At 40.0% G+C, this 14,065-nt stretch overlaps 1 protein-coding gene across 3 annotated transcripts in view; it reads right to left on the reverse strand.

Moving 5' to 3' along the window:
• The window catches only part of DYNC2LI1 (dynein cytoplasmic 2 light intermediate chain 1), a 47,517-nt gene that overhangs the window by 18,270 nt on the left and 15,182 nt on the right, over positions 1-14,065 (reverse strand). For all 3 annotated transcript variants that reach the window (XR_007774161.1, XM_050951928.1, XM_050951929.1), the window contains 7 exons: positions 12,499-12,685; positions 10,626-10,694; positions 9,020-9,097; positions 3,471-3,547; positions 3,048-3,118; positions 2,482-2,579; positions 1,226-1,318 (listed from right to left, as the gene is read on the reverse strand). Coding sequence is in view for 2 of the 3 variants with exons in the window: in XM_050951928.1 (XP_050807885.1) it covers positions 1,226-1,318; positions 2,482-2,579; positions 3,048-3,118; positions 3,471-3,547; positions 9,020-9,097; positions 10,626-10,694; positions 12,499-12,685 (673 nt within the window). In the remaining variant the exon portion in view is untranslated. The remainder of the gene's footprint in view (positions 1-1,225; positions 1,319-2,481; positions 2,580-3,047; positions 3,119-3,470; positions 3,548-9,019; positions 9,098-10,625; positions 10,695-12,498; positions 12,686-14,065) is intronic.

Here is a 14,065-nt window from a genome sequence, read left to right on the forward strand (position 1 = left end):
GGTGTTTTCCCAAATTAATGCTGACTGAATTTCCTCCTTTTATTAAAAGCTTTTGCTACACTCAGACTCTGTTCTTGTGAGAGGGGAAGTACTGCTTCTTAGAGGAGCCCAGGGGGTGGTGTGTAATTGTCCCCACTGGGTGGGGGTCAAGCCAGTTTTGTGTTGTACTGTTGAAAAGGAACCCCTAGATACTGAACCCAGCCCTTGTTGCTGCTGGCTCCACCTGGCAGAAGGGTTACATGCAACATGTCAGGATAGATTCCCTTTGCTGTTAATGAAGAACTTCAGTCACCAAACCCATCAATCCAGTACCCTTCACAAACACCAACTTAAAATAAAAAATGTAGACGAAAAGATGTAAAACTTCCACAACCCAACACCATTTCCTCGGTTGTTTTGCCTGAGTTCTATAACTAACGACTCATTGGGCTTGGGTAGACCAAAGGAGGAACTATTTCCACAATCAAGGGTCCCTCATAGAAAATGCCAAGTTTTTCAATGTCGCTAGACCCCTCCTTTTAAACTCAGAGTACTGTCAGCTTGGTTAAACATGCACAATCAGAAGGATGAGCAAGGCTCGTCTTTAATCATAGTGTGGATGGAGATAACTTTATTAGCCCCTGATCGTGTACTAAAAAGCATAAAGTGAAAGCAGATGGGTATCCTGCCCTACATTTATCCCCTCCTGAGAATCACTGCAAGGCAAACCAACATAAATGAGACTGAACATCTCAGTCTTGATTTACAACCAGAATGAAATTTTTGCACAAATTTATTTTCCTGCCTTATTCCCAGCAAAAGAGGATCAGTGAACCCAAATGTTTACAACCAATCTCTCAATTTCTCCAAAACATGGCAGAACTGAAGCCCAGGTATCAGGGAACAGACTCTACCGGCTCTTATGCTGAAAGAATTTTTTTTTTAATAACAATACTGTTAGAAGCATACTTGAAGAGGGTTCACGGAAGGTAGCCAATGAACTGTTCATGTCTGACCCAACAACAAAACACAGAACTTTAAGACAACATCTAAGTGCTGGTCACGATCACATTCCAAGAGTGAGAAGAGAGGAGAAAGATCAACCAACTAGGGTCAGATGGTTTCAGTTTGGTTCTCAAAAGCCAAATGTAGATTCTATGGGTATACATACTAACTGCCTTGGAAATGCTAATGAGTATTAGGGGCAGCTGATTACAGTAACATGAGCAGCAACACAATAATGTACCTGATTCTTCTGAGTTCGCATTGCATCAACTTCATACTCAGCATACTGTGGATCCTGGGCAGGATCATTGACATCTTTTAAGTCCCTAATACTCTGAAATTTGAAGAAGAAAAAAAAAAAAGGATAAAAAAGACCAAATCATAAAGTTTAACTTTCAGTGCTTTAACAGAATACTTAGTAAAGAGTCTGAGGAACATAATACAGTCTTGCAAATTCATGCAAGAAAATAAGCATTTATCATCCATCACTCAGACAATTCAATGCAATATATTCATTTGTGAAGCAGCAAACTTAGTATTTAGGCCACAAGATTCATCCCCAGCAGTTTGGTCTTTTCTGCAGATGCACTGGAGGTTCCTTAGTGGTCTATCAAGTTAAAAAAGTTGATTTTTACACACTTTCTCATTAACAATACTAATTACTTCTTTATTCATAGATTCTGAGGCCAGAAGGTACCACTGTGATGATCTAGTCTGACCCCCTGTATAACACAAACCACAGAATTTCCCCCACAAAATTCCTAGAGCAGATCTTTTAGAAAACAATCCAAACTTGATTTACAAAGGGAACACTTATGAAAGGAATGCTTGTTTTCTCTTTTTAGGACCTGAAGTCTCTGCAGTTTGCCAGACTTACCCCATAGCAGGCTGCAAGGGGTTCGTATCTCCTTGGGAATCCTCATGCTCCTGGTCAATGCTTGCCACAGTGGAATAGCTGCTTTGGGCTAGGAGTAAAGCCCTAGCATGCCGATCCAACTCAAAGCCCCACACAGTAGCAGAGGAAGGGCTTGTGGCAGCAGGGCATAGTTCAACCTGAGAGGCTCCAGAAAAGCTACCTATAGCATGTCTTGAATTTGAGTCACTGCTTGCAGGGCTTCTCTACTTCTGGGGGATGGGGGAGATGGAAGCCCACTTGAGGGGTGCTATTTCAGATAAACCAGAGGATTAAAGCCTCAGTGTTCCACTGATTCTTCAGCTGAGAAGAGGGAACAAGGACTTAGACGTTGAAATTAAGTCACTACTACACAAAAGCAAATAAATATTAAGTTATAAAATAAAGTGGTCAGGAGAAATTGAAATGCAAACTGGCTCTGCCGCTAGCAGCAGAAATTCTGATGCCTAAGCTAAACGGCAGACCTTTAGTCCTGCAGTTTCCAGCAACAGTACTGAACTGCCTCTGAATTCCACAGATGGGAGGCACTACTCATCTGTTCTGAATGAAGAAAGGAGCTGTCCAGCAAAAATAAAAATACATACCTTAGGTGGAAATGTTTTTTCATATATTTTTTTCCACAAATCCACAGGTGTATGTGCATGCAGTTTTCCAATATCACTGTCAGAGGCAGGTGGTGGTCCTAAAGATCACAGCATGATATAGAAGGACATCAGCATGTTGTCCCAACAATACTGAAATTACCATATCATGTCAAGCCAATGATCCTTCTAGTATAGTATTCTGTCTTCAACAGTGACAAGTGGCAGATGAGCTTGAAGAAGGTATAAGTCCCCCATTATGAAACTAACTGTGTAAGACTTAATGCAAACCAGTTATCAGCTCACAACTAGAATTATGAAGCCCAAAAACCCTTACAATTTTTATCTTAAACCAGTGTAACCACAGAAGCTATTCTTAGGAATATAAAATTCTAATCCTTCTTTTAAATTTACTAAACTATTTGCCTCAATAATATAATGTAACACTGAGTTCCACAGGTTAAATCAATTTTGTATAAATTAGTATTTATCATCTGTTTTAAACTTGTTTCCTCTCATTTTAATAAGCTATTTGAGCAATAAAAATGTTGGACAAGAAGTTCACCAACCTATTTGATTTAGAGAATCCAATCCTGCTGGGATAAACAATGGTTTATTCTGATCCACTGATATGGATTTGCTAAACAGATTAAAAAAAGAAACCAAGTTCATATTAGTAATCAAATACCTGTCAAATACAGCTAAAAAACATGATCAAGGGTGGCTGGTTGTGGCCTGTGGTCCTCTCCACTACTATTCTCTTTAGGGTCCAAAAATCCTTGAGAACATAGGGAGTTCCATCTGCCTTGTTCTAAGCTGCCAAGACTCAAGAGTAAGAATTCAAGAGTGAGACTCTTTTACAGATGGCATCTTTGGATAAAATATATTTTGATGCCTTTTGGGTTGAAAACCTAGCTTTGAAAAGATACTTATGAACAGCCAACAATAAACTCTGTGCAAAACTGTCAATAGTAGGGCAGAGTAGTTGTTACCTTCTGTCAAAGCCAAATGCCAAATGATTAATAAGAACACGGGCTTTTAGCAGGAGGGCCTCAGATTTGCTGGTAAACTAAAAGAAATCGAAGAATAAAGCACATGTTATGCTCTTTCATCACAAAAATTAGTAATGTAAATTAGGTTTTGTGCACGTGAGGATTACAGCTAGAGAAATTGGGCCACAGTCTAACATCAAGACTCTTCTACACTTAAAATGCTACAGCAGCACAGCTTCACCACTGTAGTACTTCAGTGTAGATGCTACCTACACCAATGAGACGGATTCTCCTATCAATTTAGGTAATCCACCTCCCCGAGAGGCCGTAGCTAGGTTGATGGAAAACTACTTCCATCAACCTAGCACTGTCTACACCAGGGGTTAGGGTCAATATAGCTATGTCTCTTGGGTGTGGATTTTTCACACACCTTAGAGATGTAAGTATACCAACGTAAATTCCTAGTGTGGACCAGGCCTCAGTTACAGTAGTGCAAATTAATTGGCTTCATTACAGTTACTCCCAATTTACACTGGTATTTGGCATCCAACTCTGCCCCACCCTGTTTAAAGGACTAATGTATTTGTCAGTGACTACAGATACCAAGACAAAATAAAAACCTACATTCAAGAAAGAACAGAAGACAGAATTCTGCAATATTGCATGGGTTCACATTTTTTATTTATACTGTTTAAACTAAGAGAGACAGACCTTTGCAAAAGATTAATGAATTATTAAACCTTTCAACTACAGTGAAAATTGTCCAGAATACTATGAACACTCAGAGGTGTAATGTAACAAACAACTATAAACGTGTTCTTGGGACTTAAATCATATGATAAAAAGCATTTTTATAGTCAGTGGCAGGATAAGGTTGATAGTACAAATTACTCGGAAGAGGGCTCCTAAAACACTTTTTCAAGCAGCATCCTCTCTCAGTTTCTGACTTGTTTTTCAACAGCAAACCTATATCTTCCGGGGCCAAATCCTATTCTAATGAAGAAAGAAACTGTTACTTACTTCCCTGTAACTGTTGTTTTTCAAGATGTTTGCATTCAACTGTAGGTGTGCACGTTCCTCATGTACAGATTTGGGAGAACTTTTTCCCTCAGCAATACCCATTGGGACAACTTGAGAGCCCTTCTGTCACCATATGCCACCGCATGCTGGTATAAGAGGATGGAGCCACTTCTGCCCCTTGAAGTTCCTTCATACCAGATAGATTCCGATAGAAAGGGAAAGGAAGCGGGGCCATGGAATGCACATGTACAACACATATCCAGGAACAACACTTACAGAAAGTATATAACCATTTTTTCTTCGTCTGAACATGTGCATTCCACTGTAGGTGATTCATAAGCAGACAAACATGGAAGTGGCTTGGAGTGTCTCTGAACAGTGACTGTAGGACAACCCATCTGAAATTGGCTTCATCCTTGAACTGATGGGAAATGGCATAATGAGAAGCAAAAATGTGGGCTAATGACCAAGTCGCTGCTTTACAATGTCTATGATCAGCATTTGCACCAAAAAAGCAGCTGAAGTTGCATGTGCTCTAGTAGAATGAGCCAATACTCTAGCTGATGGGGCTATATTAGCCAACTGGTAGCATACACGAATTCACAAGGAGATCCAGGATGAGATTTTCTGAGTGAAAACTGACTGACCCTTAGCCTTGCCCTATACTGCAATGAACAACTGCATGGAAGATCTAAAGGAGTTAGTACGCTCCAGGGAGAAAGTTAAGGCCCCTTTCACATCCAGTCAATTAAGTCTCTCCTTATCTCTATGCACATGGGGTTTTGGGAATGATGTTGGCAAACAGATTGCCTGTTTAACATGAAAATTAGAAAGCACCTTCATGAAAAAATTTGGGTGAGGGAAGAGATAAACTTTATGGAAAACTGTACAGGGAAGCACTGACATCTGTACCACTCTTCTCAACAGATGAGCCCTGGGGTTTTCTGGTGGTAGTGATTTGCCTCAACAGCCTCGTCTGGAGATGAAAAAGAGGACACCACAAGATTCTGAGTTGGTGGCTGCTCCTTGACTTGTGGTGGGGAAGCCACCTGAGTGACTTCTGGGCACTTGGTACTGATTTTGATACTGGGAACCAGCTAATGATGCTCTTCGTTCCAATGCCCCCATAGCAGTCTTGATGACAAAGAATGAGAAAGTTGCAGGAAGGTCCAAGCCAGAAGAAGGATGCCCCATAGTGTCCAGAATGGACACTCATATGGGCCTCGGTCCCAACTTTGACCAGCCCATCATCCCTTAAAAGGACGTGGCTAGTGCTTGACTGTTGCATGATTGGCAGTCCCCAATTCTAAGATGGACAATATGCCCCTGTCTTGGATGGAACACAGAGGAATGCACCTCTGAGTCTGAAGAGGAAGAATATGAAATGTCTGACATTAGGAGGTAGAACCAGTTGAGACTGGGGATAGGTAGCCTGAGCCTATGGATGGTGGTACCGGAGATATCATTGGAGGCTTGCCCTTTGACTGCAGTGGCCTTTGTGGAAGCTTGGAAGGGAATGGTACTGTGAGTTCTGACATGGAAAGGTAGGTGCTGCAAGTATCAGTACTGACTGTAAACCTTCTTGTACTGCCGGGGATACTGGTAGTGAGAGACAAAGCTTGACCCTTGGGGCTGCATACGACTCTGGGGTGAATGGGAGAGGCAATGACTGATGGTCTGTCACAGAGATCTTTCAGGAGATGCCCTCAACAGACCTCGAACAGGCTCTGGAGGTGGCAATCCCTTCTTCTTAGCTGAAGACTGCTCCAGCAACAGACTCTCCCCTGAACGTCTTAGAGTCTCTGCCTCTACTAGGATTCGGTACCGACATCCCCGATTGAGGTATTGAGCCTGAGAAGGATCTAAGCCTTTTCTGCAGTATCACTGAATGGGACTGAGGCGCTGCGGACAACTCCGCTGCACTGTGCACTAAGGCTGATGTACTTGGGGCACTCTTTGCATGAAACAAGTCCAATGGGGGACAAAGTGCTGCGTCCACGAGCAAACATTTGAGCCTTGCCACTCTACCTTTCTTTCACTGGGGCTTAAATCCCTTACAAACCTCGACATTTGTCACATATGTAGGATTCTGCCAAACATTTCAAATGGCCGGGTGTGGGTCACCGATCAGCACAGGCTTAGCGTAAGTGCGGCAGAACTTAAAACCTGGTGAGTGTAGCATCATTTTGGTATCAATACCAAAAGATGAAAACTAGTCCAAAGTGACCTAGGACTAAAATCTATCACTAAAGCTAGCTAAAATTAATTTAAACTTAACTAACTAACTAACTACCTCCTAACAATAACAGGGTATATATGCAAAAGAATGAGGGAAGCTTATGCCAACAAGTCTGAGATCACTCCAACAACTGTCACTGGTAGTAAGAAAGTACTGAGGGGGGTCAGGGAAGCTCTGCTCCCTTATACCAGCATGTCGTTGCCACCCCGACAAGTACCACTGAGGGAAAAATTTCTCTGACAACATGCACAAGGTATATACACACCTACAATGGAACAGACATCACCTGAAAAAGAATGGAACTTCTGCCACTTATTTCAGTAGGATCAGGATTTGGTCCTCAGACAGCAGTTTAAGGGTCAAGTATTTTTAACTGACCTAGGCCACACAGAGGCTTAAAGGACACTTTAACATTCTTCTAAATTTAGTGAAATCTAATCGTAAGGATCAAATTCTGGTTAGGAGTTCACAAATGCACACGCCACAAACCAGAACAAAAACCTACCCTCTAGCTCTGGTACACAGTGGAGGATGGCTGCTGCAATGATGGCCTTTCTGAGAACTCCCCCATGCTTCACTGAAACTTCAGTTGTAGAGGACGTAAAGTACAGCTCTCAAGCCTTGGCTACATGAGAAAGTTTGCACTGCCTTACCTTAAGGTGTGATGCTAAATCAATCCAAAGGGCTATACTGACATTTTTATATCAGTTTAAACCAAGTTTATTTCATTATATGTTAAGTCAATTAGGAATCAATTATTTCATTATATGTTAAGTCAATTAGGAATCAATTCAAGCTAAACCAAAATAAGTCACTGGTAAAATGAAATAAGAGTGAGTGTCCACTAGCTTTTTGTACCAGTTTAACTAAATCAATATAAAATCACATCTTAAGCTAAACTAGCACAACTTTCTCAGGTAGACAGGGTCTAAGAGGTGCTCTCTGGAGCTCTCGACCTGCAGTATCAAAGTGAATGGGAATTTTGCCATTGGCTTCAATGGGACCAAGCCCTAGGTCCTCCATAGGAGAGGCTGAAGGGAGGCATGTTTATGCCTATATTGAGATATGGCCTCCCAGACCAATCCTAATTCATGCATACACACAAGTACATTTTAGCCTAACACTTGCCATGTGCTGATTATACAAAAACATATTGTCACAAAGTCCCTGAAAGGATAAACTAAGTTGGAGTGCCCACACATGTGGAGCTCTGGAAAGGGCATGCTTTAGTTGCTGGGGAGACCCACTCTAGTCTTGGGACCACAGGGTTCCAAATTCCAAGAAGGGATACCAGCATTGGAGTCTGTATCACAAAAGTGTGCCTGAAAGGCCAGATTCAGGGACAATGTCTGGATGATGTCAGACTCGGTAGACGTAAAAAGGTGGGATCCAAAGCTCGGGTCTAATATAACAGCCTGATGACTGTCCACAAGGGGAGCTCAGATAGGGCTGTAACTATTGTGACTATTACTTTTGAAGCATGTATGCACACTCATTTAAGCCAATTTTCCTGCAGTAGCTAGCATGTAGCCTAGTCTATTTACTTAATAAATACCACAGAATATGTACAGTATATGGCATAATAAAATAGTGAAACTCATTAAAATTAATTAGGAGATTTGTTAATTTGGTTGTCACTACCTTTAACCAGAATTATTTTATTCACTATGAGGAATTTTATCCAGAGTTTATACAAGAAATTTGTAACAATTCCAGTAGCAAGATAAAGTTTTCCATTTATGCTAAGAAAATATTATTTTACCTGGATGGAAGAGTGATCTATGCCTTTTACCTGTATCACCTCTTAAAATAATCCAGAGTTGTGGGTGTAAGAAGTGTAATACTCTAACAGATCTGGTAGCAGAGATAAGATATGAAGGTGTCATCCTAATATAAAGTTTCAGTAAATGGACCTTGCACAGAAAAGCTATGGGGAAAGACATCCTCTTCTGGAATACCGCAGCGAGACACAGGACACCAATGTTGTTGTGGGTGGCTTACACCATGTTCTGTGATGGGGGGCATAGCCCCTGTGTGTCCCCTGCAGGGATTCGGACTGGTGGACCCTCAAGAGTTGGTTTACTCACTGGATATACCCCACACTTCCTCTGCAGACCCCAACATCCCTACTCAACAGGTTCACTCATGGAGAAAGCCATCATGAGCCTTACTGATTTGTCCCAATCATATCATGTTTATCTAGATGTTTTATATATCTATTTTAATTATTGTTTCATCTCACAAATACTGCCCATCCCTCTTCTCCCCCAACAAAAAAGAATATACAAACCACTAGTGATGCTCCATAATAATGCGAAACAAATCTAAGTGTCTTGCACATTATTTTCCTCATCTCAGAGTCAAACTCCTGAAGAAGGACATATAAAAAAAACATGTTTACACTGAGGATATAATTTTTTAAAATATAAACTGCATTACATGGTTATGCTACAACAGAGGAGTTTAGCTATCATTTTATTTTTAAGTGAAAAGTTGTATGGTATAATTACATCTCAATACAGAATTCAATAACTAACTATTGTGACTTAAAAGACTAGTTACAATTTTTCTTTCTTTTCTACAGAGGGCTCCTATTACAGGCAATGTGTTACTCCAGGCTTAAGTTTAATTATTGCCTGAAGGAGTCTCTTAACTGGGGATGTGTATTCAATTTCCAATGAGTCACTTTTCTCTGCTGCTTTAAAATTTAAAAAGTAACAACATTGCCATAATATAAAGTAATCTTTTCTTTTTATGTCACAATATTTGACAGTCTTTGGACCTATGGCTGTATACCCTCTAAACTCCACCAGACATACCAATTAAGGTGTGTGTATACAAATACACACACACCTTTTAATCAGTATCTGTGCCTGTTCAGTATATGTACAAAATCATACGATGACCCTTCTTGGAAAAACTGTGGGTAACACCTGGACTTCAAAGGGACTGGGATTTCATCCTGTGTCTATTATGTTCTGAATCATTTACTGAGTCAAGAAAGTCTTGAGTCTATTAAAAACAAGAAAAAGAAAAAGAAAAACAAAACCCTGGTTATGAAAGAACGCATAGTACACTGCTAGTAAGAATTAAATACAGTGACTCAAATAGTTGGCCAGACAGCAATATATTGTACTGCCAGCTAAAGGACTCAGTATGGAAGCTGTTACAATGTGTCTGTCCAGGCCCTTGAGGATCAACTGCTTCATATAAATGAACAGTGCATTTCTTGAATTCTTTTTTATAACACAGAGAACCAACTGCACTGCTCTTTGACATTGCTTATCAGTTAATTTACTGAGAGACATTAGAAGATCAGACCACTCACTTACTTGTCCTTTCTAAATCAGATGATAAATGACTGTGTAAGCAAGTGTTTAAAACTAAAATTCCAGAATTAAGAAGTGAGCGTAACACATTTTGCTGCCTAGGCTGCCCCAGCTCCCCAAACCGGCCCAACCTACCGGAGGGATTGCCTCTCTCTCTCTGCCATACTGCCACAACTGCAGTCAGCATGGACATCAAAGATGGAGTCCCCTTATTATAAAAAAGAGGTTATGTCAGGCAGGGCATTCTTTGAGAGTACTCTGGAACTTGCTCCCCTCCTTTGTCTGAAACATACCAAATCTGGTGATCTTCCTGACATGCTGGAAAAGATAAGTGTTTGCAAAGGTTTTTGGAGAAGGATGAGGGTATGCTTCCCATAATGATGAAGGGATGAAAAGGAGTTACTGTAAGTGGCTGAGTTCCTGTTCCAGTGATCACTTTACTGGGATTTTATTGCATTATTAATCATGTGTTAGGGTTCATAGAGCTTTGGCTAGATGTCTTGTTAATTATTTTTAAATCTAAATAAATAAAACCAAATGGAAAAATATATACAAAATATCACTTACATGAAAAATATCATATTTGCTTCCAATTATCACCAGAGGGATTGGAAAAGGGTCAATTAATTCATGATCCTGTTAAACAACATAATATATTTTAAAGCTCATAAACAAGTCATAAGAGCACAATAAAATAGCTAAACATCAGAAAACAGGATGAGAATGATTTTTAAAAGATATCAAAATCTGAGACACAAAACTTTATGCAGTATAATTACACAGGGCCATATTTTCTAATACAATCTCTCCACAAATGTCCAGGAGGAAAAAAAAAAAACAAAAAACAACCCTCTTGAGGAAGGGAATTCCTTTCTGGCATAAACCTGGTGGAAATGGCTCCTGCACCAGGCATTCCCACCCCAACACAAGAGGCATGTAAATGAATGAAAGGAAGGAAAGGAGTGCGTTAGAGGGTATAAGTTAGAGAAGCACCAGGGCTGGGCCAGCATGGGATCAAGGAGCCATAACTGGCTGCCTAATGTGGCCCCCTCAATACCAAGCAGAGTGCTGAATAGGGAGGAAATGAATTTTTTGGAGAGTGTTGGGGACAACTTCCGGGTGCAAGTGCTGGAGGAACCAACTAGAGGCTGTGCTCCTCTTGACCTGCTGCTCACTAACAGGGAGAAATTGGTAGGGGAAGTAGAAGTGGGTGGCAACCTGGGCTTAAAACACAACTTTTCAGTGAGCTTAAACACAAAAAGGAAGCTTACAAGAAGTGGAAACTTGGACAGATGACTAGGGAAGAGTATAAATATATTGCTCAAGAATGCAAGGGTGTAATCAGGAAGGCCAAAGCACAATTGGAGTTGCAGCTAGAAAGAGATGTGAAGGGTAACAAGAAGGGTTTCTACAGGTATGTTAGCAAAAAGAAGGTGGTCAGGGAAAGTGCAGGACCCTTGAATGGGGGAGGCAACCTGGTGACGGATGATGTGGAAAAAGCTGAAGTACTTAATGCTTTTTTTGCCTCGGTCTTCAGAGACAAGTCACATTATCGAATCTAATCCTGCAACCTTTACATCCACTGAGGTGAATGGGATTGCTCACATGAGTAAGGGCTACAGTATTGGGACCATACACTGTAAACAAATCTGCTAAGCATCGTATGCATTTGCTTTCTTACTTAATACATCTTTGCTTTTCAGTTTTTGGAGCCTTATTAGCATTTTCTTTATCATATTGTGTTACATAAGTTACTGTAGCAGAATTTATATTCAGAGTCTGTGAACTGTAAAATATTTGTTTAGGAATTGCATACACATAACATTTGTACAACTTGAATGCACAGTGCCATATACGTTTTCAGTTGTATTTCCCACAATCTATTTTAGCTTTTTCAAGAGATTACATTAGCAATTGCATTTAAGGGTCTGGTGTTAACATTTCTGAAACTTTATAATTTAATTAGTTGTCAGATTATCAAAAGGCATTGAGTTTGTGATAGACACTTGAATAAATGCAAAGTATATAGTCGTGTTGAAGGCTGTTATAACTATACTCTGCTTAAATTTGTACCTTCATCAAGTCTCTTGCCAGATGACTTCGTCTGTACATTCTAGTTTTCATCTTCATTTTAAAAAAGATTATAAAATCAATATCAAACTGCTACTCTAAAACTCTGTTTCTTGTGACTGGTGTAACATGCCATAACAATCACATTAGATGTCTATGAAGAAGATATAAGAAACTGTCTTTCCTTGTTTCTGCTCTTACTGAATTTTTATTAAATTGCTATAATTTTCCAGTGAACAGGTTCATCTACATAAAATGAATTTTCAGTCATGCATAAAAATCTAAAAGAGTTATTTATGATTTTCACAAGTATTATCCTTAACTATATAAAGGCCTATGACATCTGGAGAAAATACTAGAAGAACCTTACTGGGTGATCCTTCGGCATATTGTTCCACATCCTCTGTTTAATTTCAGTAGCTACTTTAGGATTTGTTTTTCCCAGTTTAGTTATAATTTTATCCACATGGTTCCTGGTGATCTGTAGGAGACTCTCCATGGTTGGCCACAGTTCATTAGGTTTGGAAAGGTCCAAAACAAGAATTATAGCAAAAGTCCTATTTAAAAAAGGGGGCGGGGGAAGGGAACAGAAGAGTTCTTATTCCATCTAATCATTAGTACATAAGACAATTACATTTTTCATAAACAATATTTTTTCCTCAGTACAACTGCTGAAAACAAATGTGAAAAAAACAACTGGAGAGGAAGCTTGTATTAAAGGTTGCAGAACAAGCGATGGCCCTTAAGCATACTCTGAACTCTGCTGAAACCTTTTAAATTGTCTTTGTAGCTGAATTTCTGAACCTTTGACTCTTCCATTCCTCACCATTGATTTGTGGGTGTTTTATTGTTGAACTTTATTTCTGGAAATTTTGTTCAAATACAAGTAGTACCTGCAAGTGTCAGGGACTCATTTTGCTCCCTCCTGTTGTATGATAAGGCATTTCAACATAACACTTCATGCACCGCAGTAATCCCTTGCCTACCTGAAATCCCTATTTAAGTTATGGCAAACTTCTGCTTATGAAAGTGCCTGACTTTTCGTGATCACTTACATGGCCCAGAAAATCAGAAGAGTGCAACCTTGCAATCAGGAAGTAGAAGAAGGTAGTGAGGAAATGTATTCTGTGCCATGGCTTGTTTTGCCAGTTAGAAGGGACCTCAGATGACAAACGGAGGATGATGCCCTAGGTGGCAGATCAGGAGATGTGAGATTAATGATCTTTGGAAGAATGGGACCCTATACATACTAAAAGGTTGCATTGGTTTAAGGTTGGCCCTGAGAATAATAAAATCCAATCAAACACAGAACACTTGAAACACATGTCTGAAACAGAATGCCACTAATAGCAGAGGACTGACTGCTGGTTTCAACCAGGCTCTATAGGAACACCATGTTTTACTATGTGGATTCCAGATTGGAGGGAATCAGAAGAACTACAGAGCAAGATAAATCTCTAATTTCACCAAGTCATGCCATGAAAAAATCTAATGGAAAAAAAAATCTAATGTCTTGGCTAAACTAGATACAGTTCAAAGTAGTTGAAAATAAACAAGCTTCTTTATTGCAGGTGGGCACGAAAACCACTGAAAAGGTATTTGTGCCGGTGAAACAAAATGAAAATATTGTCTTTGCAAACATGACAACTGCACTGTAATGTTGTCTTATTGACAGGGACAGTCTTAGGAGGGGAAGGGAGAAGATTCTTTAGGCCCTGGGTCATCCAAATTAAAAGATTTATTTACCATAAAGACAGGGGAGACGATCTTCAGGCAGCTACCAGCCTCCTCCATTCCAGAAGAAGTGGAGTTCAGCAGTTAATGCTGGAGTCCATGCATTGGGGGCAATGTTTGAAAAAAAAAATTCAAATGATGATTCTCCAAAGTAGCCAAAGATCATCAGGAGCAACTTGGCTCCCAGAGGCCACAGCAATATG

The sequence above is a fragment of the Gopherus flavomarginatus genome, chromosome 4 (genome assembly GCF_025201925.1).
Source record: "Gopherus flavomarginatus isolate rGopFla2 chromosome 4, rGopFla2.mat.asm, whole genome shotgun sequence".
Taxonomy (NCBI): domain Eukaryota; kingdom Metazoa; phylum Chordata; order Testudines; family Testudinidae; genus Gopherus; species Gopherus flavomarginatus.